Source organism: Geotrypetes seraphini, chromosome 17, assembly GCF_902459505.1.
Source record: "Geotrypetes seraphini chromosome 17, aGeoSer1.1, whole genome shotgun sequence".
Classification (NCBI taxonomy): domain Eukaryota; kingdom Metazoa; phylum Chordata; class Amphibia; order Gymnophiona; family Dermophiidae; genus Geotrypetes; species Geotrypetes seraphini.
In genome coordinates, this window is record NC_047100.1 from 18,256,202 (window position 1) to 18,283,378 (window position 27,177).

The window sequence follows — 27,177 nt, forward strand, 5'->3', positions numbered from 1 at the left end:
CTTCATCTCCACCTTGAGATTTTGTAATTAAAACACATCAATTATGGCAACCTCAGTATCACCTCTCTCAGAGTAATCTTTTAAAGTGCATGCCGCAAATATCATCATAAGCCTTACAGTCAGGGCAGATTTCCTGAGGTCGTTTATTCGGATCATTTGAAAACTTGTCATTCCTTCCTGCGAGTCCAATGATGCACTGTCACAACTTACTGCTTTTCTTTGACTAGATTTCAGGATCTCTTTATCTAGACTGTGGCCAATGCCATAGCCAAGCAGCTCTATTTAGAAGTCCATTCACACTAGCTAGGGTCAATTTTTCACCGACTGCCTGGCACTTGTCTGCACTAGAGAGTTGCCCAGGGACAGAAATCTCACCCATCCCCGCCCGTCCCCACCAGGATCCTCTCCGTCCCCACCCGTCCCCGTCAGGATCCTCTCCGTCCCCACCCGTCCCCGTCAGGATCCTCTCCGTCCCCACCCGTCCCCGTCAGGATTCTCTCCGTCCCCACCCGTCCCCGTCAGGATCCACTCCGTCCCCACCCGTCCCCGCCAGGATCCTCTCCGTCCCCACCCGTCCCCACCAGGATCCTCTCCGTCCCCACCCGTCCCCACCAGGATCCTCTCCGTCCCCACCCGTCCTCACCAGGATCCACTCCGTCCCCACCCGTCCCCGTCAGGATCCTCTCCGTCCCCACCCGTCCCCGTCAGGATCCTCTCCGTCCCCACCCGTCCCCGTCAGGATCCTCTCCTTCCCCACCCGTCCCCGTCAGGATCCTCTCCGTCCCCACCCGTCCCCGTCAGGATCCTCTCCGTCCCCACCCGTCCCCGTCAGGATCCTCTCCGTCCCCACCCGTCCCCGTCAGGATCCTCTCCGTCCCCACCCGTCCCCGCAAGGAATTACTTCCATCCCCGCCCATTTCTATAAAAAGCAGCAATTACTTCTGACAGGATCATCAATTCCACATGAGCCCCTAGGAAGGCATCAAGGTTTTCAAAACGCCCCTGTACTACGAGCCATTGAACTGTGAGATGTGTCCCTGAGAGTGAGCTTGCCGCACTTAGTTTCATAGATAGGACCAAGGACTATAAATCCTACACTGCTTTGTGATATATGTTTAAAAACCTGGATTGGCCAAAAAATTTCCATCCTCGAACTGGGTAATTTGGCAGCATTGCCAATGGATAAAAGACGCAGCAATTCTGTCTTTAGTAGTGGTAATAAATGGTACTGGAAAGGTAAGTAGAGTCTGTTGGCTGTGGGGGATACCTGGTGACTAGCTATAGCATTACATTACATTACATTACATTAGGGATTTCTATTCCGCCATTACCTTGCAGTTCAAGGCAGATTACAAAAAAATTATCCAAGATGTATTACAACAAGAACTTACAAAAAAAAAAAAAATTGGTCATTTTTAAAAAGGAGTAAGAAATAGGTTAGGTTATTTGTTTGGGGTAGTTGGCTTTAGTGAGAGGTGGAGTTTGAGACTTGCAGTATTATTTCTTTTTTCAGAGTTTTCTTGAAGAGTATGGTCTTTATTTCTTTTCTAAAAGTCTTGTAGTCGAGGGATGCCGTCAGTAGATTGGCGAGTTGGTTGTCTAGTTTGGCTGCTTGAGTGGCCAGGAGGCCATCATATCGTTTTTTCCGTTTGACCTCCTTAATAGGGGGGTATGAGAATGGGGTGTGAGTTTTCCTATGTCTGGTTGCGGTGTTGTGGATGAGGCGGTTATTCAGGTCGTTTGGACTGTCTCCGTATAAAGTCTTAAATAGTAGGCAGTAGAATTTAAATTGTATTCTTGCTGGGATCGGAAGCCAGTGCGATTGGAGATAGGCTTCTGTAACGTGATCATGTTTCTTTAAGGAGTAGATGAGTCTTAGTGCTGTGTTTTGAGGGCCGCAATCCAGTCGGGTTTTCAGGATTTCCCCAATGAATATGCATTGAAAGCAGTGCATGCAAACAGATCTCATGCAGATTCATTGGGGAAATCCTGAAAACCCGACTGGATTGTGGCCCTCAAGGAGGGACTTTGAAACCTCTGAGCTATAGGATAAGCTGTATTATAGAAAAACAGTAGCGTCATATCTATGTTATTTGAATGTTCTGACTTGTGTTTATTAGAAGCTTCATAAGTATTATGTCCCAGTGTTCCCGCTAAGCTGCGCTGGCGTGCGCTGGCGCACAAAATATTACATCGCAGCGCACAAGTTTCACGTCACAGCGCACACTCGAGCGGAGGTGAGAGGAAGCGGCGGCGGTCTGCCCTGATCGCCTAAGATGCAGCGGCGGCGGCTCCTTTCATGATCCCCGTAAATTACGGGGATGCCGCCGCTGCTGCATCTTAGGCGATCAGGGCAGACCGCCGCCGCTTCCTCTCACCTCCGCTCGAGTGTGCGCTGTGACGTGAAACTTGTGCGCTGCGATGTAATATTTTGTGCGCCAGCGCACGCCAGCGCAGCTTAGCGGGAACACTGATTTATGTCTCTCTTTTTTATTTGATTTTCAGTGCTCTTTGTATATTTTTGAATTGATTCATGATAGTCCTATGTACTGATTTTGACTTTACCTAGGGTTCACAGATGTCCAGGAAAACCTGGACATGTCCTGGTTTTAGAGGACTGGCTGGGCTCCCGGAAGGCCTTTCTAAAATCCATTATTTGTCCGGGTTTGGAAAGCCCCCTACAAGTTCCGGCCGCCTCTGGAGGGCCTCTGAGCATGCGCGGACGACGTCACACCCATCCGTGCATGCTCCAGGCCCTCCAGACGGGGCCGGAACTCGTTGCAAAGAGAGGGGGCATACTGGGGGCATGGTTAGCGGCGCAACTGGGCGGGCCTGGAGGGGGAACCAGATGGGGCTGGAGGTGGAATATGTGTCTGGGATTTTCTTTTTATAAATACGGTAACACTAAATTTACCTCATTCATTGTATTTATGTTTATATTTGGTCTTTTTACTAGTTATACTGTCAACCAAATTGTAGTTCTACCTGCTGAACATTGCCTTGGGTGAATCGCCTCATAAAGGTGGTTAATAAATCCCAATAAATAAATAGCGGAGAGGGCTCCTGGGAGGTAAAGAGGAAGCAAGGAGGGCCTGAGTTGCTGGGTGTAATGAGTTGAGGCTGTTGGGGAAAGAACGAGACTGTGATAGGACAGGGTGCGAGGGAATGAGCTAGAGAGAGAAGATGCAGTGATATATGAAGCAAAAAGGCATTTGCTTCAGGCACAGCTATCAGAAGTCATCAACATGCTACTGACAGTGTGGGCAGAAGGGTAGAGAGAGTGTTGCATTAAGGCCTTGATTCATTAAACCTAAATAGCCCTGGGTGGAGGGAGGCATTGTGAAGAAGGTCTCAGTGGCCGGCTTGTAAGTTGAAAGAAAATTTGTCAAGGCCTGACTTAGCATGCTAACCTAGGTTGCTTCTGCATTTTACACCTGAGCCTTTCAGCCTCCTTGGTCAGTGGCATCATTCACCTGTGTTGGATGTTCTGGCATGCTCTCCATCTCCCGCAGGCGGTTAAAGGTGACTGTGAGCTGGACCTTCCAGGCTTCATCCTCTAGGATTCTCTTGTCTAGCTCCCGACCAGCAGTGCAGCCCAGAAGATGCCACACCAAGCTCAGCTGCACTAACCATAGTGCCATTTTTTTTTCCGTTTACTGTCAATTACGTGCTCCTGGCAGCAGATTGGTTGGGAGATGAGCTGATGCTTTGCCTTTATTGATATCTAATTGGCTGTGGGATAATTTAAAGGCGGAGCCCTTCTCACCTGGACTAGATAGTGGTATGTCCAGATATGTGAAGTTTCAGTGATACAGTGGTTGTGTGCAGAATCAAGAGTGGAAGAGCCAGTTGCATTAGTATTACATGGTTAAAATAAACGTTGCAATTCAGTAGGTAGAAACTGTGCTTATTTAGTGTATGGAAAGTTCTGTTATCGGACATGCAGAATAACTGAATTCTCTCTTGTTAGCTATCGGAGACAATTCTGTAACTGGGTGCCTGGTAAGAGCTCTTCCAAAAAGGAACTTGGGTGTCTACTTTCCTTTATAGAATATTAATGTAAGAGTGAAAATACATGCCAATAATTTAGGCATGAGCACTTATTCCAGCCCTAAAGGTGCAGAATGGATTTGTGCCTAAGTGGTGGAGATACGAATTTCGGGCCATATGCAATACAAGATGCCTAAAGAAAATCAGTACAAATACAACACTATATGTTCCTATATGATCATACACTGTAAACTATAAAAGTAATACTACTTTTCCATTGAATATTATTAAACCCAACTATAATTTAATTGTTAATATTCTAGGTGGAAAATTGCCTCAGACTTAGAGCATCTATAGCATAGGCTGTTTACATGCGCTCTGATTATCAATCACTGGCTTAATTTTCCACCATCCTCCCATATTAATTTAGTAATCTTTTAATGTTATATCTCAATATTAATTAATTAAAAACTTTAATAATTTAATCTATTCTTAATAAATTCATTCATACATAGGTTATATGGCACTGCAGTTCGTTTTCCTATATAATTTCTCTTTACATTACTGTAGCTTAAAGAATAGCATTTTCATTAAGGGTATAACATATTCCAAAGTTCAGAATCATCTATAGCAATATCATCTTCATACTTCATTTTCGTTAGTAGAAATTCATAAGGTTTATCACACAGAGCCTTATAACCTATGTTCTTCTGTACTTCGCTTATCCTAAGACAAACTGGGCTGCATAAAATTAGTTTATACGGGAAGCGCCTTGTGTGCTTTATCTTATCTTCCATATTATACAACAGTACTTATCTGCAGTAGTATTAGTTTCCGACTTATAGCCACTTAATTTGGTTGCAGATAGCACCACGCCATCAAGCCGTTTCTCTAACTGTTCCAACGAGGCCTGCGTTTCGCGGTTTCAGATTCATCAACCGCTTCCTCGGGGTAATTCTGTTAGAACGGTACTCTTTCTGTTCTTCTTTACTGACACGAAGTTCTCCCTGTACACGGGGCCTTGGGTACCTGGGCCAGCTGGAGACTTAGGCCTCCTTCCCAGTGCATTCCAGGCTGCACCAGGAAGGAGATGGTCTGCCATTGTGAAGACCGGGGTTTGGGGTTCAGGTCTGGGGGTGTGTCATGGGGGGGTCTTGCTAGCAGGAGGGGCATCCCTCTTGCCTATCATGAATGTGTGGGGGGGTTGTTTTGGGGGTTCTGACAGGAGGGAGTGAGCATCTCTCCTGCCGGGGGACTTTGAGGGGGAGTTCAGGGGTGGTGGTGGGAGGGATTGGGTATCCCTCCTGTCAGCTGAGTTCATGAGGTGGTTTTTTCTGAGGGTTTCCTGCCATAGCTGCTCAGATGATTGCGACGGGGGATTCCTTTGCTGCAATCAGTTGTAGAGAAGGGATCGGGCGCAATTCTCTAACTGGCGCCTGTGACACGGGAGAGTCATTTGAAGGGAGTCCTTTTGTTGGGTCCACCAAGACAGTAGTGTGTTCTGGAGAGGATGCATGTGAGCATCTGCCATAGGCCTTCTGCTGTGTTGAACAGTACTCTCAGGTATTGGGACGGAACCAGTTGGCTCTTTTGAAGATTCACTATAACATAGCATAAAAACTCACTTGTATATTGCAAATACCATTAAGTTCTGTGAGGCGCACAGTAGCAATACAAATGAATTAACAACCGGTGTCTAGCTTCCAAAAGATTCTGTAAAAAGATGTGTCTTTAAAGCACATCGAAACTATTGACACGAATTAGAAAATGTGAATATGTGAGTCAGATCCATGAAGCTGCCTGAAAGGACAATAGACGCTCATAAGGACATAAGAATTGCCACTGTTGGGTCAGACCTGGAAGGAAACGAGAATAATGAATGAGATGTCCTAGAACAGTGGTCTCCAACTCAAACCCTTTGCAGGGCCACATTTTGGATTTGTAGGTACTTGGAGGGCCTCAGAAAAAAATAGTTAATGTCTTATTAAAGAGTTTGGGACCACTGAGTTAAGGGGAACGGTTAATCTGCTGGCTGGGTTGGAGGGCAGAGGGGAGAACAGGACGATCAAGCCATTGTGACATCACTGATGAGGTTGGCTCTTATTGGTGGAATGAGGCATTATGACATCACAAGCTCAGCTCTGCTTCCCAAAGACAAACAGGATGTCATGGATACAGTTAAGCCAGTGGTCTCCAACTCCACCCCTTTGCAGGGCCACATTTTGGATTTGTAGGTACTTGGAGGGCCTCAGAAAAAAAGAGTTAATGTCTTATTAAAGAAATGACAATTTTGCATGACATAAAACTCTATAGTTTATAAATCTTTCCTTTTGGCTAAGTCTTAATAATAGTATTGTAATTTATAGCTTAAGAGATATATGATCAAGAACCTGCTTTATTTTACTTTTGTGATTATGATAAACATACCGAGGGCCTCAAAATAGGACCTGGCGGGCCACATGTGGCCCCCGGGCCGCGTGTTTGAGACCACTGTCCTAGAATGTTTGGAGTTTGTAATAATGAAAGATTCTATAAGATACTCTGGGATTAAACCTGTTAGTGCCTTATAGCAAATACAGCCAAACTTAAATTTAATCTGTGCTTCAATCGGAAGTCAAAGCAGTTGACAATAGAAATAGGTGACATGATCACACGTGTTCAAATCAAAAATGAATCTAACTGCTGCATTCTGTATTATGCGTAATCTTTGGAGATTTTTTTTTGCGCTCCAGCAAGATGAGCAAAGTTACAATAATCAAGCTAAGGACCAGTGATTGAACTAGTAATCGAAAGGAGTTAATATTGAAACATGCTCTAATTACTGCATAGAATAAATATTAATTTTTCCCTTTTGTTCACACACGTCCAGGGTGGGGGGGGGGATGGGAATATTTTATGATTTCTTTTGCTTAGGAATAATTGTTGGGTATAAGGGAGGGGGGATATTTGATGCGAGTTAGAATTTGATGATATATTAAGTGATGTTAAGGTATGAAATGATTGTATTTTATGTTACACTTATTGTGAGTTTTAAAAATGAATAAAGATTAATAATAATAAAAAAAAAAAAGAAAAATGCTCTAATAGTTCTTAGTTTCCATAATGTATAAAAGCCCTTTCGAACCAATGAATCAACCTGATTTCTCATGATAAGAGTTCAATCTAAAATTACACCAAGTATCTTTATGGTTGGTTGGATACTGTACATTTTAGCATTTAAAGTAGAGAATGACACGGTGACAAAATTCATCACCGTTCCCGTCCCCGCAGATAACCACGGGAAATAATCCCATGTCATTTTCTAGTGTCTATTTCAACCTCGGTCCTTCTACACCAGCATTCTTCAAAGCAAAGCTTGCGGGTCAGTGGTTGTGGCCATTCAAACTCTGATTCTTATGTGAGCCAAGGATAATGAAGCCATTGTGACATCACTGATGTGATTGGCTCTTAGGCACTGATGGAATGAGGCATTATGACATCACAATATCTGCTCTGGATACCAGAGACTGTCATTCTGTAGTGTCTATTTCAACCTCGGTCCTTCTACACCAGCATTCTTCAAAGCAAAGCTTGCGGGTCAGTGGTTGTGGCCATTCAAACTCTGATTCTTATGTGAGCCAAGGATAATGAAGCCATTGTGACATCACTGATGTGATTGGCTCTTAGGCACTGATGGAATGAGGCATTATGACATCACAATATCTGCTCTGGATACCAGAGACTCATTCTATAGTGTCTGTTTCAGCCTCAGTCCTTCTACACCGGCATTCTTCAAAGCAAAGCTTGCGGGTCAGTGGTTGTGGCCATTCATACTCTGATTCTTCCCTCTCTCCTTAAAGAATGACATGAAGATGGTTTACCGCGGTTATCTGCGGGGACGGGAACGGTGATGAATTTTGTCACCGTGTCATTCCCTAATTTAAAGCGATAGATGTAACATCTTCATTTAGATTCGAAGATGTGAAAAAATTTTGTTTTTTTTTTCTGTATTAATTTTCAACTTGAATTTTACGATTCAGTTGCCTGCAGAATCCAGTCCAGGCTCTGCAAGACCACTTGACCAATCCATAAGTGCTTGTACCATAAATAAAATAAACAAAAAATATTTTTTCCCATTGTAATTTGGGAAGTTATTTTTTCATAGTGAAGTGGAGTAGTCGGTCAACAGTTCAACTGTTGCCAGAACCAATCACTGTAAAACATCCATTTCAGTTTTAATGCACCATTTCCTGAAGAATGCTTTTAACCCTTACAAACTATCATAAATCCCGATGTTGTAAAAGACAAGTATTTTGCCCTTCTTGTTTGTGCTGCTTCTTGAAGTTTGCTAGATGGAAGCCTGAAGCTAATTTTGAACTTTGCCTCAGCCTAGAGACCCTTTTACTGTTGCTGTCCATTCTGTAAATGCTCATTTGTCCCAATTACGGAGGGGTGGGGGGTGGGGGGTTTATTTTTGAAGACTTGTTTTCCACAATTTCTTTTATCTGCCACCCTTTCCGCAAAGGAATGTCATTACCTAAGAAGAAAGATTGGGACAAAAGTTTCAAGTTTATCTGAAATAGTTGATTTGATCGCAAAATCCAAATCCAAAGCGATTTACATTTAGTTAAAAATTAGGTTAAAATAAAAAATAAAAAACAAGACAATTAGTACTATTTTAATAAAATAATACGTTTGAAAAAGGAAGGAGGAAAAAAAAGGATTAAATAGCATTCATAAACAAATAAAAAGGGTTAGGTAATGAAAGAAGAGGTTGGGGAAGGTTACCCACTTAATTTTCACTTAGCAGTAACATAGTAACATAGTAGATGACGGCAGATAAAGACCCGAATGGTCCATCCAGTCCACTCCTAGTCCACTGTAAAATAATAAAACTTAAATGAAAAGCGTCCTTAAAAGGCCAACTTTTTAGGAGACTTTTAAACTTACTAAGTAATTTTTCTTCTCGGGAGCGAATTCCAAATTTGAGGGGCTGTAACAGAAAAAAATCACATCCCTCCTTGAATTACTGAATTTTAGCAAGGGGACTACTAGTGCTGTTGGACAGAGTTTAAATGATGAGTTTGAAAAGTGAGATTCTCGGTAATACTTGATATATCAACTTCTCTAGATTCTACTGTATACAGGAAGTGCCACATGCTGGTTTCTCCAATTTGTTACATTTTGTTTCTAGGTTAGCACATCCTCATGTTATAAAACTCCAGCTGAGCACGGAGACTAGAGATACAAAAGCTCCAGCCGGGAAGAGGCTTTAATTCTATAAACATTGAAACGTAAGTTATGGTCTTCTTTTGCATTATTACTGCTCCTTGTTCCTCTCTCTGCTTCTCCTGGGTACTCCATTAACAGTTCATCTCTTCCCACTCCTCCCTGATGGGAGGCAAAACAAATGCTTTAGGAAAATCTAACTGCTACTAGGTGCGTAATCAAAGTTTGTTATAAAGAAAAGCCACTGTAATTAGCATTTCTGTACCCACTGTGGAAAGCACATATTACTTTGGTCTCAAAGTATTCTAAATAAGTAGATAAATATTTTTTCTAAAAAGGTATTCATGAGAGAAAAAAAAAACTCTAAATGAAGAACCTTTTTAATGTAAAATTCTTGGGCTTTGTTTTAGACAATACTCAGATCTAGACTTTTTAAAACCCTGTTAAGCTAAATGCTTTTACCACATTTTTCACTCTGTCCCAGTATTGCAATTATGTTCTTAAGTACATTTCTGCATATTGATTTTTATGATACGTAAAATGTATTTTGTGTGGAAGTTTTTTTTGTTTTTTTTTTAGAGACCAGTGACTGTGCTTAGCCCTGCTGCAGGCCACTTGTGCTGAATTTAACAGGTTTATTTAGTACTAGTTCTTTTTTGAATGGTTAATTGTTACCTGGTTATCTGGTTAACGGTCTGAATGTCCATTATCCGAATGGTGCTGAAGCGGCTTTAATGTATTATTGAAATAGTGCTACTAATATCAGCTGATAGGTCTGATCCCCCTTTTATCCCAATAGCGACAGCTATTTTCCAAGTAAATGACTTGGATTATGAAGCCTATCATTTCACGCTTTTGTAGTTTGTGTCATAGATTGGTAATATTGTAGAGTATAGCGACTGTGTCTTCTTTATCATAATAACATAGAGCTTATGCTTTTGGGCATTGTGAGGAAAATCTACTCAGTACTGGTCAAATGGCTTGTTACTTGTAAATGGAACATATATTGAAATATTAATTTAAAAACCCCCAATAAAAGTAATATCAATTTTGTCTTTATGTCCTACAATAAACATCATTCACGTTAATGCCAGTTTGTTTGTATTTAATTTGCGGACGAGGCAATATTTAATAGCACACTTTGAGCAAAATAACATGCCTGGCTTGATCTTAAAAACCTTGGATGTGTGAGGGCCGGCTTTTCACGGCTCTGTTTGTAGCGGGTGGGCTGCTCTTGATTCACTACAGCTGGGAGTATTTCAGGGGGAGGGGGCTACAAAATAGGTGGGGGGGGTAGTTTTTTTTCTAGACTCAGTACGGAGTTAGTAAGAGTGGTTAGCCTCCTGTAGGGATAAGTTCGTGTACATATCTTGGTACTGAGGTGTATGTAGATGGTGGATGAGTATTTGGTCGGTGGGTACCATCTCCCCACTTCATCTTCTTCCTCTGCCCTCTCTGAACTGATGGACTTTATAGGTTTCAGCCGTTGACAGTTTCTTGGGGGGGTTGGTATTGCTAGGGGGGGGATCCTTTTTTTGGGGGGAGGGGGTGAAAGGGGTGGTGGTTTTGCATTCTTGTGTTATTTAACTGTATTTGATGACATTGGTTTTTGAACTGTGGGTCCTTTGCACGCGTTGGGGCTGTAGCTCTGTATCCTGTTTGTACCTATTGATGGTCATCAATAAAATTGTTTAAACATAAAGAACATACCTGTTTGGCTAGAAATCATTAAGTAATCCTAAGAGACTAAGCAGTGGCGTAGTGAGGGTGAGTGGCACCCCTTCCTCACCCTCTTCTCCGTTCCTTCACAACCCCCACTGCCGCACGCGTGCCCCCTTCCACAATACCTCATTAATTTTCCAGGCGTGAGCAGCATCACAAACTTGCTGCCCACATCGTGTCGGCTCTCCTTCCGATGTCGCTTTCTAGGCGCGGGACCCAGAAGTGGCGTCAGAGAGAGCCGACACCGACACGGGCAGCAACTTCGTGATACTGCTCGCGCTGGGAAAATTAAAGAGGTATGAGGCCACATACCCAAAAAGATGTGCTGAGAGTTGAGTCGGTTCAAAGAATGGCCACCAGGATGGTCTCGGGGCTTAGGGATCTCCCGTATGAGGAAAGGCTGAATACATTGCAGTTGTACTCACTCGAGGAACGTAGAGAGAGAGGAGACATGATTGAGACGTTTAAATATATCACAGGCCGTATCGAGGTGGAAGATGATATCTTCTTTCTTAAAGGACCATCGGCCACAAGAGGGCATCCGCTAAAAATCAGAGGAGGGAAATTTCATGGCGACACCGAAAGGGTGGTTGATCATTGGAACGAACTTCCACTGCAGGTGATTCAGGCAACCAGCGTGCCAGATTTTAAAAGTAAATGGGATACACATGTGGGATCTCTAGAGGGGTAAAGTCGAGGGGGTGGGTCATTAGAGTGGGCAGACTTGATGGGCTATGGCCCTTTTCTGCCGTCATTTTTCAATGTTTCTATGAGGGAAGGGAAGGGGCGGAGAGCAGGACGGGTGCCGGCGCCCGGGGCAGATGGCTTCCCCCCACCCCCCTTACTATGCAGTTGAGACTAAGAAAGAGGGCAGTAAATGCAAGACGGCAGCATGACACATGTTTAATATATCCACAACACAGATCAGATAGAGCAGAGAGAGGAACTGACACGTATTGACGGCTAGATGCTTTTGGTATCCCACAGGTCGTTTTGAATCCTTTGATGTTCCTCAGTTCCTTGGTAATTTGTGAAAGAAAGAAAAGTGTAAACTAGAGAACAGCTTTCGACTTCTGTTGGAACGTGAGTTGTGGCCTATCAATAGAATGTTTGCTTTCAGCTCTGAGGCCCAGCGCTCTGCAAACTCCGACCTATCCATTGTAATCCTGTCATTCCACATCATTCTCAAGCAGAACAAGCACATCTTTGCTTTTAAGGCTTCAGATTTTTTTTTTTTCTTGGACACTGTGCTTGTCGTTAATCAAAAATTAATTTCCCCAAGTATTGATATATTGATAAGAAGTTTTTAGTGCTGTAATTTAATATTACTAATAGAAAATCAGCTTGAACAGGAAAATGAGGATAGCAGTGGCCTAGTGGTCAGAGATGCTGACTCAGCACCCTCAGGTTGTGAGTTTGATCCCAAGTCACTTAACCCTCCATTAGCCCAGGGAGATATAGGGAAAATACTTAAGAGCTTCTGATTACTATTCATTGGAAACCACTTTGGGTGATTCTCTTATACTAGGTTACCCATGCTTTGTAAAACTACCGTATTTTCACGTAGATAACGCGCACCCGTGTAAAACGCGCACACGGGTATAGCGCGCGGAAAACACAAAATTATGTACAGAAATTTTTGTATACCGCGCACACCCATATACCGCGCATGCTGCCCGACTCTCCAGTCACCCGCCCCGACTCTCCTCTCCCCCTTGAAATCCTGTCCCCACCCTGAAAGCCTGATGCCCCCCCGACGTCCGATTCATCCCCCCCCCACAGGACCGCTCGCACCCCCACCCTGAAGGACTGCTCGCACCCCCACAGCCTCCCGACCCCCCCCCATCATGTAGAAGCTCCTACCGGTGTCCTGCTGCTTCCCCTCTTGCCCCGCCGACTCCCCGACACGATCGGGGCAAGAGGGAGCTCAAGCCCTCTTGCCCCAGCCAACCGCGGCACCCCCGACACGATCGGGGCAAGAGGGAGCTCAAGCCCTCTTGCCCCAGCCAACCGCGGCACCCCCGACACGATCGGGGCAAAAGGGAGCCCAAGCCCTCTTGCCCCGCCGACTCCCAGACAATATCGGGCCAGGAGGGAGCCCAAGTCCTCCTGGCCCTGGCGACCCCCCTCCCTAGTTGTTTGGGCCAGGAGGGAGCCCAAACCCTCCTGGCCACGGCGACCCCCTAACCCCACCCCGCACTACATTACGGGCAGGAGGGATCCCAGGCCCTCCTGCCCTCGACGCAAACCCCCCTCCCCCCAACGACCGCCCCCCAAGAACCTCCGACCGCCCCCCCAGCCGACCCGCGACCCCCCTGGCCGACCCCCACGACACCCCCACCCCCCTTCCCCGTACCTTTCTGTAGTTGGCCGGACAGACGGGAGCCAAACCCGCCTGTCCGGCAGGCAGCCAACGACGGAATGAGGCTGGATTGGCCCATCCGTCCCAAAGCTCCGCCTACTGGTGGGGCCTAAGGCGCCTGGGCCAATCAGAATAGGCCCGGGAGCCTTAGGTCCCTCCTGGGGGCGGGGCCTGAGGCACATGGTCGGGCCTACATTTGCAGATTCAGAGATCTATGGATTTTTTTTGTTGTTGTTCAGGCATCATATGTCATGGTTTCATGTGGTATTAAACTTCTCTGACAGAAAAGTGAAAGCTGAGTTAGATAAACTGCATTCTGTGTGCAATAACTAATATATCGGGAATTAGCAAGTACTTTTATATTTGTTTTTGTGATCAACCAAGAGACACAGAGGGATATTTTTGATAGGATATCTAAGTCTAATTTGGATGTTTTGGAAAAAATGTCCAGAAATCCATTAGAGAATATGTCCATTTTCAAAATAGACAGATGTCTATCTTTTATTTTTGAAAATGAGCTATGTAGACATTTTGGTCCTTAGTACATCTATCTTTTTTTAGCCATTTTCAAAAATAAAAACATCCACATGAAAAATATACAATTTGTTTTGCAGACGTACCCGACTACCTTGTCTGATCGCGTTGAGCTGGTTTCGGGGATTCCTTCTGGCTTAGCTGATGGGAATTCCCCATGCCAGGATCAGTTGACCTCACATGGAGATTCCTCTCTCCCTTCCTTCCTCCCTCCTTCCCAGGCACCGATCCCCTCCAGTACACCTCCAAACTAACCAAATTAAAAAAAAGCTTCTGAGCCCTAAACCTCTCCCCCCCAACATCTCCACCACATCCCCCAACATTCCTGGCCCCACCCCGACATCCCCTGACACCCCCATACCTTCGGATGACAAATCGGCAGGAGGGAAGCCCACTTCCTTTCTATAGAGCCGCGTGCTCAGAATGATGGGCCTTCCTCCTTCCAATGCATCTTGGAATGCAGTGGGAGGGGGCTAATGCCCTGATTGGCTCAAAATTGTGATTTTGACAGAAAAGAGGGGGTTAGTAAGTAAATTGTATCATTATGTGTCATGGGGGGGATTTTAAAACTATTCTCCAAATGTTGGGTGCTTCCGGTTCTTAATTACTGTAACATGGTACTGTTAGGTGTTCCAATGGTGGTGTTAAAATCTCTACAGGTAGCACAAAACTCCATTTTGCAGGTGTTGTTCTGGCTTCAAAAAGAAATGAACATGTAACAGATTATTGCTGTAAGCTTTATTGGCTGAAAATTGAGTTTAAAATCAAGTATAAGTTATTGCTGCTGGTTTGTTCAAGTATGTAAGGGTGTGCCCCACAATATTTGAAGGACTGCATATCACCTTATGTTGGGATGCTAAAGCTTCGCTCGACAACACAGCAAAACTTGACTATACCATCTAGAAAGGAGCTAAGTCTGCAGACGGTGAGAGAAATGGTTTTTTTTTTTCATGTAGTTGTCCAGAAGAGTGGAATAAGCTTCCATCTTTCATTAAGCAGCAAACGAGTTTGTAGGCCTTTAAGAAATTGTTACCACATCATCTGTTCTGTTGTATGACATATACAGTATGACTTTATTGGCGCTGCTATGACTATGTTCATTGAGCTGATCCTTTTGGGCTAGGAGGGTTGTCTGGTGATGTTAATGTTGTTATGTCAGTTTGTTATGTAATCTGGTGCTGTCAATTTTAATTTTTGTAAAATGATTGAAATGTGAATGTGTTGATGTACTTCACCTTGTAAAAGGCGGATTATAAATCAATCAATCCAATCCTCCTATCCAAATATGTCCTACTCGCTAGGTTCATAGAAACATAGAAAGTGACGGCAGATAAGGGCCACGGCCCATCTAGTCTGCCCACACCAATGACCCTCCCTTACCTTTCTCTGTGAAGAGATCCCATGTGTCGATCCCATTTAGTCTTAAAATCAGGCACGCTGCTGGCTTCAGTTATCTGTAGACTATTCCATCGATCCACCACCCTCTCGGTGAAGATGTATTTCCTGGTGTCGCTGTGCAATTTCCCGCCCCTGATTTTCCGCGGATGCCCTCTTGTTGCCGTGGGATCTTTGAAAAAGAAGATATCCTCCTCCACCTCGATACGGCCCGTGAGGTATTTGAACGTCTCGACCATGTTCATAACCTGATTTTCAGTAGTAGTATTCAGATAAAGGCACTGAAAATCTGGACAGATTGCTTGTGTTGCCTTTATATAAAACAAATCTTTTTGACATTTTATATTTTGCTATAAAATCAGGTTCTCGGTGTCAAAATGCCTGAGTATTACAAAATGATCAGGGAACACACTGATCCTTGAAGCCCACTACAATGAATCTCCCTTGGTCAGCAATTTAATTCACACAGGTATTTCATTTTTGAATTCAAGGTGTTTTACAAAGATGGAAACGTTGTTAATCGTTATGGCCCCAATTCTATATATGTCGCCTAAAACATCGGTGCCAACTAGTGTACCGCTAAATGTAATTCTATACTCATAAAAATTAGGTGCACTGTATAGAATTGTGCTTAGCACTGCCTAAGTGACCTTAGGCATTCTAAAGCAGTGTTCTTCAACCTTTTTACACCTATGGACCGGCGGAAATAAAATAATTATTTCATGACTCGGTCCTGCAAACCATCTGATCCCATCTGCACAAGCCTCAAATAGTTATGATTTTATATTGAACGTATTTTATTACAGTATAAAAAGAAACAATATTCTGTACAATTGTCATTTTATAAATACAAATAATACACAGCAAGGATCAACAAACCCCCTGCCTCCCCTCCCCATCACATATATCCCCTCTACTATCAAGAGAACTGAATGTTACACAGAAATATCATGCTAACAGAACACCGCAGTCACACATGACTGGAATAGTGTTAGGAGAGTGCAACTAGGGCAACTGCCCCCTGGTCAGAGAGAGCCCTAAGTCAGCTGGAAACTAAAGAAGCGCTTTGCAGTCCACAGTTATGTCAAACACCAGCTCTAGCAGGATACATAGTTCAAATCTGATATATTTTAATCACAAGGTAGAAATAAAATTATTTTTTTCTACCTTTTGTCATCTCTGGTTTCTGCTTTCATCGTCTTTTCACTCTCTTCTATCCAGCGTCTGCCCTCTCTCTCTTCAATCCAGCATCTGCCCCTTCCATCCACTGTCTGCTGTCTCCCCCTTCCATATGGTATCTGCCTTCTTTCTATGCCCCTCTCCCCTTTCCATCCAGCCTGTGCCTCCTCTCTCCTTTTTACATGATTCATTCTGCTCTCATTTTTCTCTCTCCTACACCAGATCTAGCATCTTTGTCCCTCTCTCCTTATTTCTCAGCAGATCCCATTCCAAACATCAATCTCTCTCTACTTTCTTATTCCTCTGTCTCTCCCCTTTCTCTCATCTGATCTCTCCATTCCATCCTAATGCCTTCTCCTCCTCTAATCTCCCCACCAACTGTTTCCTTCCTATTTTCTTTCATTCCCTGTCCAGCAGTACCCCTTCTCCCTTTCCTCTTCCCCTTATCCAACAGTAACTATCTTTCCTTCTCTTTCTCTCCTCGCGTGTCCAGGAGTACCCCTTCTCCCTTCCCTCTCCAGCAAATGTTTCCTCTCTTTAGCCTAGCGGCAGCTCTGTGTGCTTTTAACTTCGGCACACAGCTGCCCCTAAGCAGTAGTTTAGCTGCAGTTTCATGAGGCAGCTTCAGGGCCTTTGCTAAGCCGGCCCGCATCGCATCATCGAAGGGGGCTGGCCTAGCAAAGGCCCTGAGGCTGCCTCATGAAACCGCGGCTAAACTACTGCTTAGGGGCAGCTGTGTGCCGAAGTTAAAAGTACACAGAGCTGCCGCTGTTGGTCTGGGGGTGCAGCGACAAGATAAAGGAAGGAGGCATATACGGCAGGAGGCAGGAGTCCCGGCATATGCGACAGCAACAGGAAGTTGCAAGTCAGCTGACGCCAGCACCGCAGCCTCTCTTCCTGCCTAATGTGCAGTTTGTGGAGAAGACTCGAATCCTTCATGGACCGGCAAGAAATTTTTGCAGACTGACACTGGTCCGCGGACCGGCGGTTGAAGAACACTGTTCTAAAGCATCGTAACCTTTAGGCAACCATTGATGAACTTTATAGAATTTGGGGGTATGTGCATTTCTTTTTATGGTACACAAGCAAAAATTTTCAAACTAAGTAACAAGATTGATCCATCCTGCTGAACTCCAAAAAAAAATCTTCTAAAACTGTACATAATTTTTGCTTATTTGCCTATTATGGCATAGCAAGTGTCTAAAAGTGCTTTTACAAAGCTGCATTAAGCACTAATGCATGCTTACCACAGCATTAAATGGTGGTCCATGAGTGTGCTAAGGCATCCGGCAGTAATTTTGTCATGTGTGCACACTATCCATGCACTAAAAATATTTTTTTATTTTTTTGGTATGGGGGCATTTCTGGGGCAGACAGTAGGCATGTTCTGCACCAGTCAGCACAGCTACATGTTCTTATAGGTTTCTTTAGGCTTGTATCTGCTGGTTACCCCATGCCCCTTTATGGGTTGTATCTGCCATTTTATGAAGGTTACCCCCACCAAAGGTTTGTTTAGTATTGTATGTGGAACTCAATGCAGGTTACACTCCTCTAGGCCTTTGTTTAATAAGGTTCAGTTACCTCTTCTATGCCTTTCCTGGAGGAAATATCCACAGTCTGTTATTGAAACAGACATGGGGGAAACCACTGCTTGCCCTGGATCGATATCATGGAATGTTGCTAAACTTTGAGGATTCCGCATGGAATGTTGCAACTTTTTGTGTTCCGGAATCTTACTACTCTGAGATTCTGGAATGTGACTACTGTTTGGGTTTTTGCCAGGTACTAGTGACTTGGATTGGCCACTTGTGAGGCGGGCTACTGGGGTTGGTAGCATGGAATGTTGCTACTTTTGGGGGGGGTTTTCCCGGTACTTGTGATCTGAATTGACCACCATGAGGATGAGCTACTGGGCTAGATCGACCATTGGTCTGATCCAGTAAGGCTGTTCTTATGTTAGTAAGGCTATTCTTATGTGTGATTCTGCATAGTAGATGGAGGTAGGAGCTCATGACCTAATGGCTACATACAATCGTGGACATTAGCACGTGGCCATTATTGAGACATTCAGAACATTGGTCACTTTACCCCAGTGGTAAAAATGGCCTTAGCGTTTGGATCTACATAAGGGAGCGCTAAGGCCACTTTTTATTGCTGTTTGCTAAAAGGTCCCCTAAAAAATAGCACCCAGGAAAAACATAATTAAAGACATCAGGAAAATGACAAAAAATAACACCCATATTTTAAAACCATATTTTCTATTATATCAACCTTTTAACTCTAGGGACTAGTTGAATGCTTTTCAGTGCAATGAATTATAATTTCTAACAATGAAATATACTGCACTTCAACAGTACAAATTATTTTTTATAGTTGTATATTGACATTCATTTATTTAATACATTTTTATTTACCTCTATACTGATCAAATTGTTCAAAGAGGTTTATACGTACATGATTCAGTAATATAAAAATAACAATTCAGTCAGGACTGTATTATTTTGTTTGACCGTTTCATGCCATGAATACTAACTCCCTTATTTAATAAGCTGTATAAATACTTTAATGTACTGTTAAGTGCAAGGATTTTTTGCATGTAAAAAAGGCTTTTATAAAGTTACCCCAAGGGTTACACATGTAAAAGGTACATACTTTGATGTGAAAGGGTTTACGTGTTATATACAGGTATTTATTTTGTACCTGGGGCAGAGCCACAAGGGGTTACAGTGGGATTCAAACCCAGTTCCCCGGGTTCTCAGGCCACTACACTCACCGCTGGGCTATTCCTCGACTCCATTTTGCATTTCATTAACTGCCAGGAAATGCCATGGCCATTCTGTAAATGATTCAGACAGCTTTAAAATACAGGGATCATTTTACTAAGGCGTGGTAGCCGTTTTAGCGTGCCTTAGTAAACGGACCCTACAGTGAGGTAATCCAAATTAAGCAACTGAATTCTTAAAAGGTTATATTCTGGAACTATAGTTAAATTGTAGAAAATTTAAAACTCTAAACACAGGATATTTACAAAATCATTGATTCACATATTTGCATAGTCTTTAAATAATACAAAGACGAAGAAGCAGGGAGAGTTCAGAGAGACAAGATAAGTGGTGGTGAAAATTGACCCAAGAATGGCTAAAATATGTAAAAAAATAAAAATAAAAAGTACTACTATTCCATATATTATGCACTAGCTATGCCAGCTCATAGTACTTTCCAGTTTCAGGGTCAAAATAGCAATTTAGACAGGGATCATACAACAGGGTCAAGATTTCCTCTTCATCTTCTCTAGAGATATTTTCATCTGTGGGAAACATATTAAAATAGAAGATAGTATTGACATTCTACTATAATCTTCATTTAATCATCTACTATTTTTTAATAATTACAATCATATGTAATTTGTTGACATGTTAGTCCAATTAGATACACAGAAATAACGTTCAAACAATCGGACGTTGGGGGAGCTCACAGGAAGCAAGGAAGCACAGCCTAAGAAAACTGCAGGCAATAGGGTAGCCAGCTTAGTACTGTAACTCCCTAGAAATCAACTGGGTAAGTGCTGATAGGTTGATAATGGTCAGGTGCTGTCCAGAAAGGTCAAAGAGACCTAGAAGACAGATATTTGGATGACAGCCTCATTTATTTTAGTGGCGATTGAGATTATTGTTTTAAATACAGAAATGTTTAATAGGTCAATAGTATGTCTGAGTATACAATGCCAGACATTTAAAAACATTTCAGTTTGGTTTGTTGGTCTCTGATCAACAGGGTAAGATTTGTTTGATATTCAGGAGGCTCTTCAGGCAGTTCCAATGAATCACACATTTTCTCTTGTCACATAGTCTGAAGTTCCTTAGTTTATAAACAGATTTAGTAAGGGGTACTGTCACTTTGACCCCTGTCCTGCTTCTTAGTTTAACAGCTGTCTAGCCTCACTTTGGAATTTGGCTGTGGTATCCAGCAGTCTTGGGCCTCTAACATCTTCAAAGCTTCAAGGACTAAAGGGATGGCATGTTCTAATTATTATCTGGCAAAACTAATGGAAACAGTGGTGGCAATGTAACTAAATGACTAGTAATTTGACATTTTGGACCCAATATAGTTTGGTTTTTAGACGTTACTACAGTATATTGATGAGTGGTGTGACGCCTTGCTAACAGAGTTAGATCTATCAGCGGTCTTCAATGTTATGAAGCATGATTTGGTGTCAGAGACTTTTATAGAATTGGATTTTTTGAGCTAGGTGCCTAACTTTCAATTAAGTCCAGTTAAAGCTGGTGGTGAGGTATTGAGTGCCAACATAGGCACTGATTAATTTTCCCAGTCTTGGCATCCTGGTTGTGGAATGTTCGGTCCAATTTTTTCAATGCTATTTTAAGTTCTGTTGGGGAGGCAGTTAAAGATTTAGGTATATCTTGCTTATATATGCTAATGACGACCAGATTGTCATTCCCTACAAGCTTTCCTTGACAAGGACTTATGTGTTCAGCGATGATTGCTATTATGTGGTGAAAATCTAGATACAGTCACATTATTTTAAACTTACTCTGGATTACTACTGTTAGGATGGCCAAACATGGTAGACCTTTAGTAGGCCTGAATTTGGTGCAAGGATGGGGTTGTATTACTATTAAGGTCTTTTATCCAAAGTCTGGATGTCATGATTGATTTCCATCTGAAGATGAATCTCCAGGTAGCGAAAAGTATTCTGTACAATCCTTCCTATCTGTGTCCTTACACTGGCTGGCTTTTAATAGCTAGGGTTGGATTTAAATAGCTTTGTTTAGTATTTATTTTTTGGGTTTTAGCTACCTTTATTATGTAATTCACACAAGGTGGAGTTTAGCAGGAACAGTTTGACATAAAACTTGTGATTTTGTTAACAGCATCACAATTGTAAAATGACCAAATTATAAGCATATATGTAAACAATCAATGATGTAAATTTGGAGATGACAAATCAAATCCTGGTAACAGAACTAACAATAACAGCATTGTAAAACAATCATATAGCAGAAGTATGATAAATGCCAGCAAAATACAAATGATACAAAACAGGACAGGGAAAATGAATGAACATAAGAACTCCTTGGACATAAGAACATAAGAATTTCCGCTGCTGGGTCAGACCAGTGGTCCATCCTGCCCAGCAGTCCGCTCACGTGGCGGCCCCCAGGTCAAAGACCAGTGCTCTAAATGAGTCCAGCCTCACCTGCGTACGTCCCAGTTTAACAGGAACTTATCCAGCTTAGTCTTGAAACCCTGGAGGGTGTTTTCTCCTATAACAGACTCCAGAAGAGCATTCCAGATTTCTACCACTCTCTGGGTGAAGAAGAACTTCCTTACGTTTGTACCGAATCTAACCCCTTTTAACTTTAGAGAGTGCCCTCTCGTTCTCTCTACATTGGAGAAGATGAACAACCTGTCTTTATCTATTAAGTCTATCCCCTTCAGTACCTTGAATGTTTCAATCATGTCCCTTCTCAATCTCCTCTGTTCGAGGGAGAAGAGGCCCAGTTTTTCTAATCTGTTGCTGCATGGCAACTCCTCCAGCCCCTTAACCATCTTAGTCACTCTTCTCTGGACCCTTTCGAGTAGTACCGTGTCCTTCTTCATGTACGGCGACCAGTGCTGTACGCGGTATTCCAGGTGAGGGAGCACCATGGCCCGGTACAGCGGCATGATAACCTTCTCCGATCTGTTCATGATCCTCTTCTTTATCATTCCTAGCATTCTGTTCGCCCTTTTCGACGACGACGCACATTGTGCGGACGGCTTCATCGATTTGTCGATCAGAGCTCCTAAGTCCTTTTCCTGGGAGGTCTCTCCAAGTAACGCCCCGGACATCCTGTATTCGTGCTCATAAATTTGTCTCCTTCCTAGGTTTCCAGGGTTTTATTGCCAAAATCAATTTTTAGTGTGTTGGGTCCCATGCTTTGGAACCAGTGGCTTGTCTTTTTACCGCAAGAAACGTCTTTATTGTCTTTTAAGGATCTACTGAAGACACATCTGTTTTGAGAAGCTTTTCACACAGATTTTGAACCTGGTTCCACTTTGAATTAATGCAGCTGTAGGCAGTACAGATGGGGGCTGTGCTCTGGGGCCTAGAAATGTGGTAGTTCAACACCACTTTTACTTTCCTTTGTGTTGTTGGAGAGAGATTTATATATCAAGTGCATGCAAATCACTCTCATGCATATTCATTGTAGATATCCTGAAAATCTGACCTGCCTGTGGGCCTCAAGATCTGCTTTAAGATCTGTAGAATTTTCTTCATATGAATGGATTATTCTTCAAAATAATGTGGTTGGGGCTTATGTGAATTTATTTGGAAATTAATGAAAATGCTACACTGATGGCATGATATCACTATACTCTGAGTTAGTAGTGCTTCACTTCTTTTCTATAATATGGTCAATTGTAGCGAAGAATGAGAACATCGTGAGAGGGAAAAGCCAGAAGACAACAAAAAGCCCTGTCACTGAGGAGAAGCCCAGGAATAATATCACTCAGCTTAAGCAAAAGTATTCCTGTCCTAAAAGCTTATTTGCCCTTGTTTGAGAAACCTGTAAATCAGAATCCATTCCCATGTACCGCACCTCCTGGTCCAGGCAGGGACAAGAGAGAGGGTGGGGGGGGGGGGTCGAGAAAACTTCACTAGAAAACACAACGGGAAAAGCTTTCATGAAGACAGACAGGCAGGCAGCCTAAGGAACAGCCAATGAGAGCCTCAGCTGCCCCTGTAGGTGCAGGTGAGGAGTTGGAGATCAGGCAGAGAGAGAAAGCTTCACTCCGATGCAGAGCTTCATTCCCAGCAGAGAAAAGAAGCAGCAGGGCATCGAATGAAGATCTCTTTCCCGTCCTATCGTACGCTCCTTTTTCTGTATATTTTTTCCTATTATTGTATTTCTCCCCAGCCTGACCCGGTCTGTCAATTAGTCTGTAACTCCCCTCCCCCCTGAATTTTAGACTTTTATATTTTTATATACACCGCTTAGACATTAAAGGCTCCTTTTCCTAAGCTGCAATAGTGGTTTTGGCGCACACTAGACGCTAACGCCAGCATTAAGATGGCATTAGTTCTAGCCACGTAGCATGGATTTAGTGCGTGGTAAAAATGCTATCGCAGCTTAGTAAAAGGAGCCCTAAGTAAGTGGGATATCACATTTTTCATAAACTTGAAAGACTAAAGAGGTCAGGGCTCTTCAGCTTGGAAAAGAGACGGCTGAGGGGAGATAGGATTGAAGTCTACAAAATCCTAAGTGGAGTAGAACAAGTGGATCGATTTTTTTTTCACGCTGTCAAAAATTACAAAGACTAGGGGGCACTCAATAAAGTTTTTAAAACCAATAGGAGGAAATATTTTTTTTTACTCAGAGAATAGTTAAGCTCTGGAATGCGTTGGCAGAGGATGTGGTTAGAACAGTTAATGTAGCTAGTTTAAAAAAAGATTGGGATAAGTTCCTAGAGGTAAAGTCCATAGTCTGCTCTTGAGACAGACTATGGACTTAGCCACTGTTTGCCCTGGATCGGTAGCATGGAATGCTGCTACTAATTAGATTTTTGCCAGATACTTGTTACTTGGATTGGCCTCCGTGAAGACGGAATAGACCCAGTAAGGTTATTCTTACGTTCTTGTTTGCCTGCTATATATAATCCTTTTTATTGGGTAGGAGGATGGTTTTATCCTATTTTGGAAATCCAAATAGGAATAACTCAAAATAACTTGTGAAAACTTTCAATAATCCTAAAGGAAAATCTATAATGGAAATAATACTGTCTGTTCTAAATGTGCTCCTGATATTTATTCTATATCACAGCCCAACCGGGAAAAGACCTCAAACGCTCAAGTGCTTGAATTGCTCAATGAACATCATCACTGGTCCAAAAAAACTGGTAATTATTTTTCTTTTTTATGCATATTATTTAACAATTCATGTGCATGAGCAAACCATTAACTAATAATAATAATAACAGTTTATATAACGCAGGACCGTAAAGTTCTATGCGGTTTACAATGATTAGAAAGATGCTACCTAGTTGGAGATTAGTGGCTAACAGTTTGAGATCAGTTGTTATGGGAGAGATTGTGCAGATCAGCTACCTAGATACTTCAAGAATAGGTATGTTTTTAGGTGTTTCCTAAATTCACCATAGTTGTTTGTATGCCTAAGTAGTTTTTCCAGATCTTTGCCCCATAATGCTGCTTGATAAGAGAGAAGATGTTGATGGTGTCTTTTAAATTTACATCCTCTAACCCAGGGGTAGGAAACTCCGGTCCTCGAGAGCCGTATTCCAGTCGGGTTTTCAGGATTTCCCCAATGAATATGCATTGAAAGCAGTGCATGCAAATAGATCTCATGCATATTCATTGGGGAAATCCTGAAAACCCGAGTGGAATATGGCTCTCGAGGACCGGAGTTCCATACCTCTGCTCTAACCGGTGGGGAGACGAACTGCGGGTCAGTATATCTAGTAGCATATAAATATTTTTTAGAATTGAAGAGCGGTAGAGCAGTGATTTTAAGCAGTCAGACTAAGGCAGTGATAGCAGTTTTCATGTTTTTTACATTGGATAAGCACTTTCCCTGAAGAAGCCATCCAGGAGTGAAACGGACTGGCTTGAGTTCGTTGGGAGCAACCTAAGTGCTTTATTTTGTTTAGAGGATTTGAATGATTGAAATTGAATACAGAAACAACATAAGTACCCTCAAAACAATTCTAAAAAAACATTTTTATAATGATGATGTTCAAGCCCTTTTAAAGTGTTTTCTATATTGAGCAATTGAAACACTTGGGCGTTTAAGGTCTTTTCCCGGTTGGGCTGTGATATAGAATAAATATCAGGAGATCCAAATAAGAAATATCATACAACAGTGACAAGAATTGCTGTCTAAATGTAAATATTGCAATTTTGATTTGGTTTATTTTATATACTACTTCACTCATAACCACTCAGTTACTATTTTACTAGGATACATTTTTCTACTTATGGATTACGTATATAAAAAATGCTACCCGAGATAAACATTCCTTACCTTGTGTGCAGGTATTTTGATTGGTACTTTGTTTCTGGTTTTCAGAGATGTTCACCTGCACTGCTAGCTGTTGACTTGGAGGAATAATGGGAGGGCTAAATATATTTAACCAGTCTCTGAAAATCATGAGAAAAAAGTTGTAAAAAAAAAAAAAAGTGAGATTAACTGATCATGAACAAAGTTATGCTGCTATATTAAGTCTCAATAAGGGCATAAGAAATCATGGTCACTTAGAAATACACATCAGATTGGCAAAAGCAAGGATTAAATTCTTACCTCAATAATCCTCTTTCCTTTAGAACAACATACAATTCCTCACGAGTTGCTTGCAGAAGACATGAATAATTTCTTCTCTCCACCCTCTTGTCTCTCTGGGCAGTGCCCCCTCTTCTCAGTTTGTATCAAAGCAAGTGATGACCCCTAGGACTGGAAATGAAACAAGGGGGAGGGGGCGTTTAGGAAACTCCCTGATCCAAATAAGTTTGATCTGCTCTGCAGTAGTGACTGAGTTAATAAACAACCACCCACCAGGGCACCAATAAATGGTGGTGAAACAAAAAATACACCTACTTGTGTGCAACCAGCACTAACACTTGTAAAGCTCTTAGCAAATCAAAATGTGCTATTGATTTTGATATTAATATGCCGCCTCTGCTTCTCTTCCTTGGCTGCCACAGGCCAAACCACTAGATACACTTCCAAGACTACAAGCCTCCGCAGGCATAACAGAAATCTGACAGAGCGGAGCATAAGGCATCGTTTGCTGTTCTACAGGAAAACGGATTATTGAGGTAAGAACCTAATCCTTCATTCCTGTACAAACAGCATTTGATTCCTTATGGATGGGACGCACCAGAGCAGTCTCTTGAGTCTAGGGCAGGACAGATGAGCCTTCAATCAGCACAGAGGACCCGAAGGCCCTGTACATTTGTACCACCACATCTACTCTGTGGGTAGACCATATGACTGCCCTACAAATTTTGTCGGGTGGCACTGCCCTGGACTCAGGAAAATGTCACACTTCTGGTACAGTGAGCTTTTATAGCAAATAGCAGCTGCTTTCCACAGCCAATGTATGCCAAGGAAATATCCAAGCAGATCCATGAGGAAATAGAAGCTTTAGAGGCTGGTCCATCTGGACAGCACTGGCGAAGACAAGTTAAATCTGTCAGCTTAATTTGCCTGTGCAGCTTTGGATCCTCTCCCTGAAGTAGGGCTGTCACCAACCCCTGGTCGTCTGCCCCGAACTGAGAACTAGAATCCTCCAAAGACACATAGTGGGAGAGCAGCAGAATTGCATCTGATTCCAGCTCATCCTGATCCTTTTCTGACTGAGCCTCTGGTTCCTGCAGCTTTACCAGTTGAAGCGAGACCTTGTTTTGTGGAGGAAAACTCCTCTGAGAGCTAACCAGCTGACACACAGACAACCCTTTAAGTTTCTGGTAAGCTGCATACATCAAAGTCACAAAATCAGAGTCAAAGACCAGACGGGACCTCCAAGGACCTTTGCCAGTCTACCACATGTCTCCTTTCAAGGGTGTCTGTGCAAAAGCCCGTTGATGAGGAAATGAGCATTGGTGAAGCTGGATAATCATCACTCATTTCCCTGATGAAGCTTTGGCGAAACAGGGGCCCTGTTGGAAATCGGTGTGAAGAGGGCAAAGTGGCGGTCATTGTGTAACCACTCAGCATTAAGTATATGCTCTACTTTGCGGGTTTTTTCTGCTTCAACAGCCCAAAACT

General features: G+C 42.8%; 2 protein-coding genes across 13 annotated transcripts in view; one reads left to right on the forward strand and one right to left on the reverse strand.

Annotated features, from left to right (window-relative positions):
• Positions 1-27,177, forward strand: part of LOC117351126 — a 690,625-nt gene that overhangs the window by 297,824 nt on the left and 365,624 nt on the right. Inside the window, exon 4 of one of the 12 annotated variants that reach the window (XR_004537333.1) lies at positions 9,164-9,263. The exons of the other annotated variants lie outside the window; for them this stretch is intronic. The gene's annotated coding sequence lies outside the window, so the exon portion shown is untranslated. The remainder of the gene's footprint in view (positions 1-9,163; positions 9,264-27,177) is intronic. 12 annotated transcript variants of the gene reach the window in all.
• The window catches only part of CFAP20DC (CFAP20 domain containing), a 153,794-nt gene continuing 144,961 nt past the window's right edge, over positions 18,345-27,177 (reverse strand). Inside the window, exons 16-17 of the mRNA XM_033925976.1 lie at positions 25,435-25,550; positions 18,345-19,697 (exon numbers count right to left, since the gene is read on the reverse strand). Of these exons, the coding sequence (XP_033781867.1) occupies positions 19,588-19,697; positions 25,435-25,550 (226 nt within the window). The 3' untranslated portion in view covers positions 18,345-19,587. The remainder of the gene's footprint in view (positions 19,698-25,434; positions 25,551-27,177) is intronic.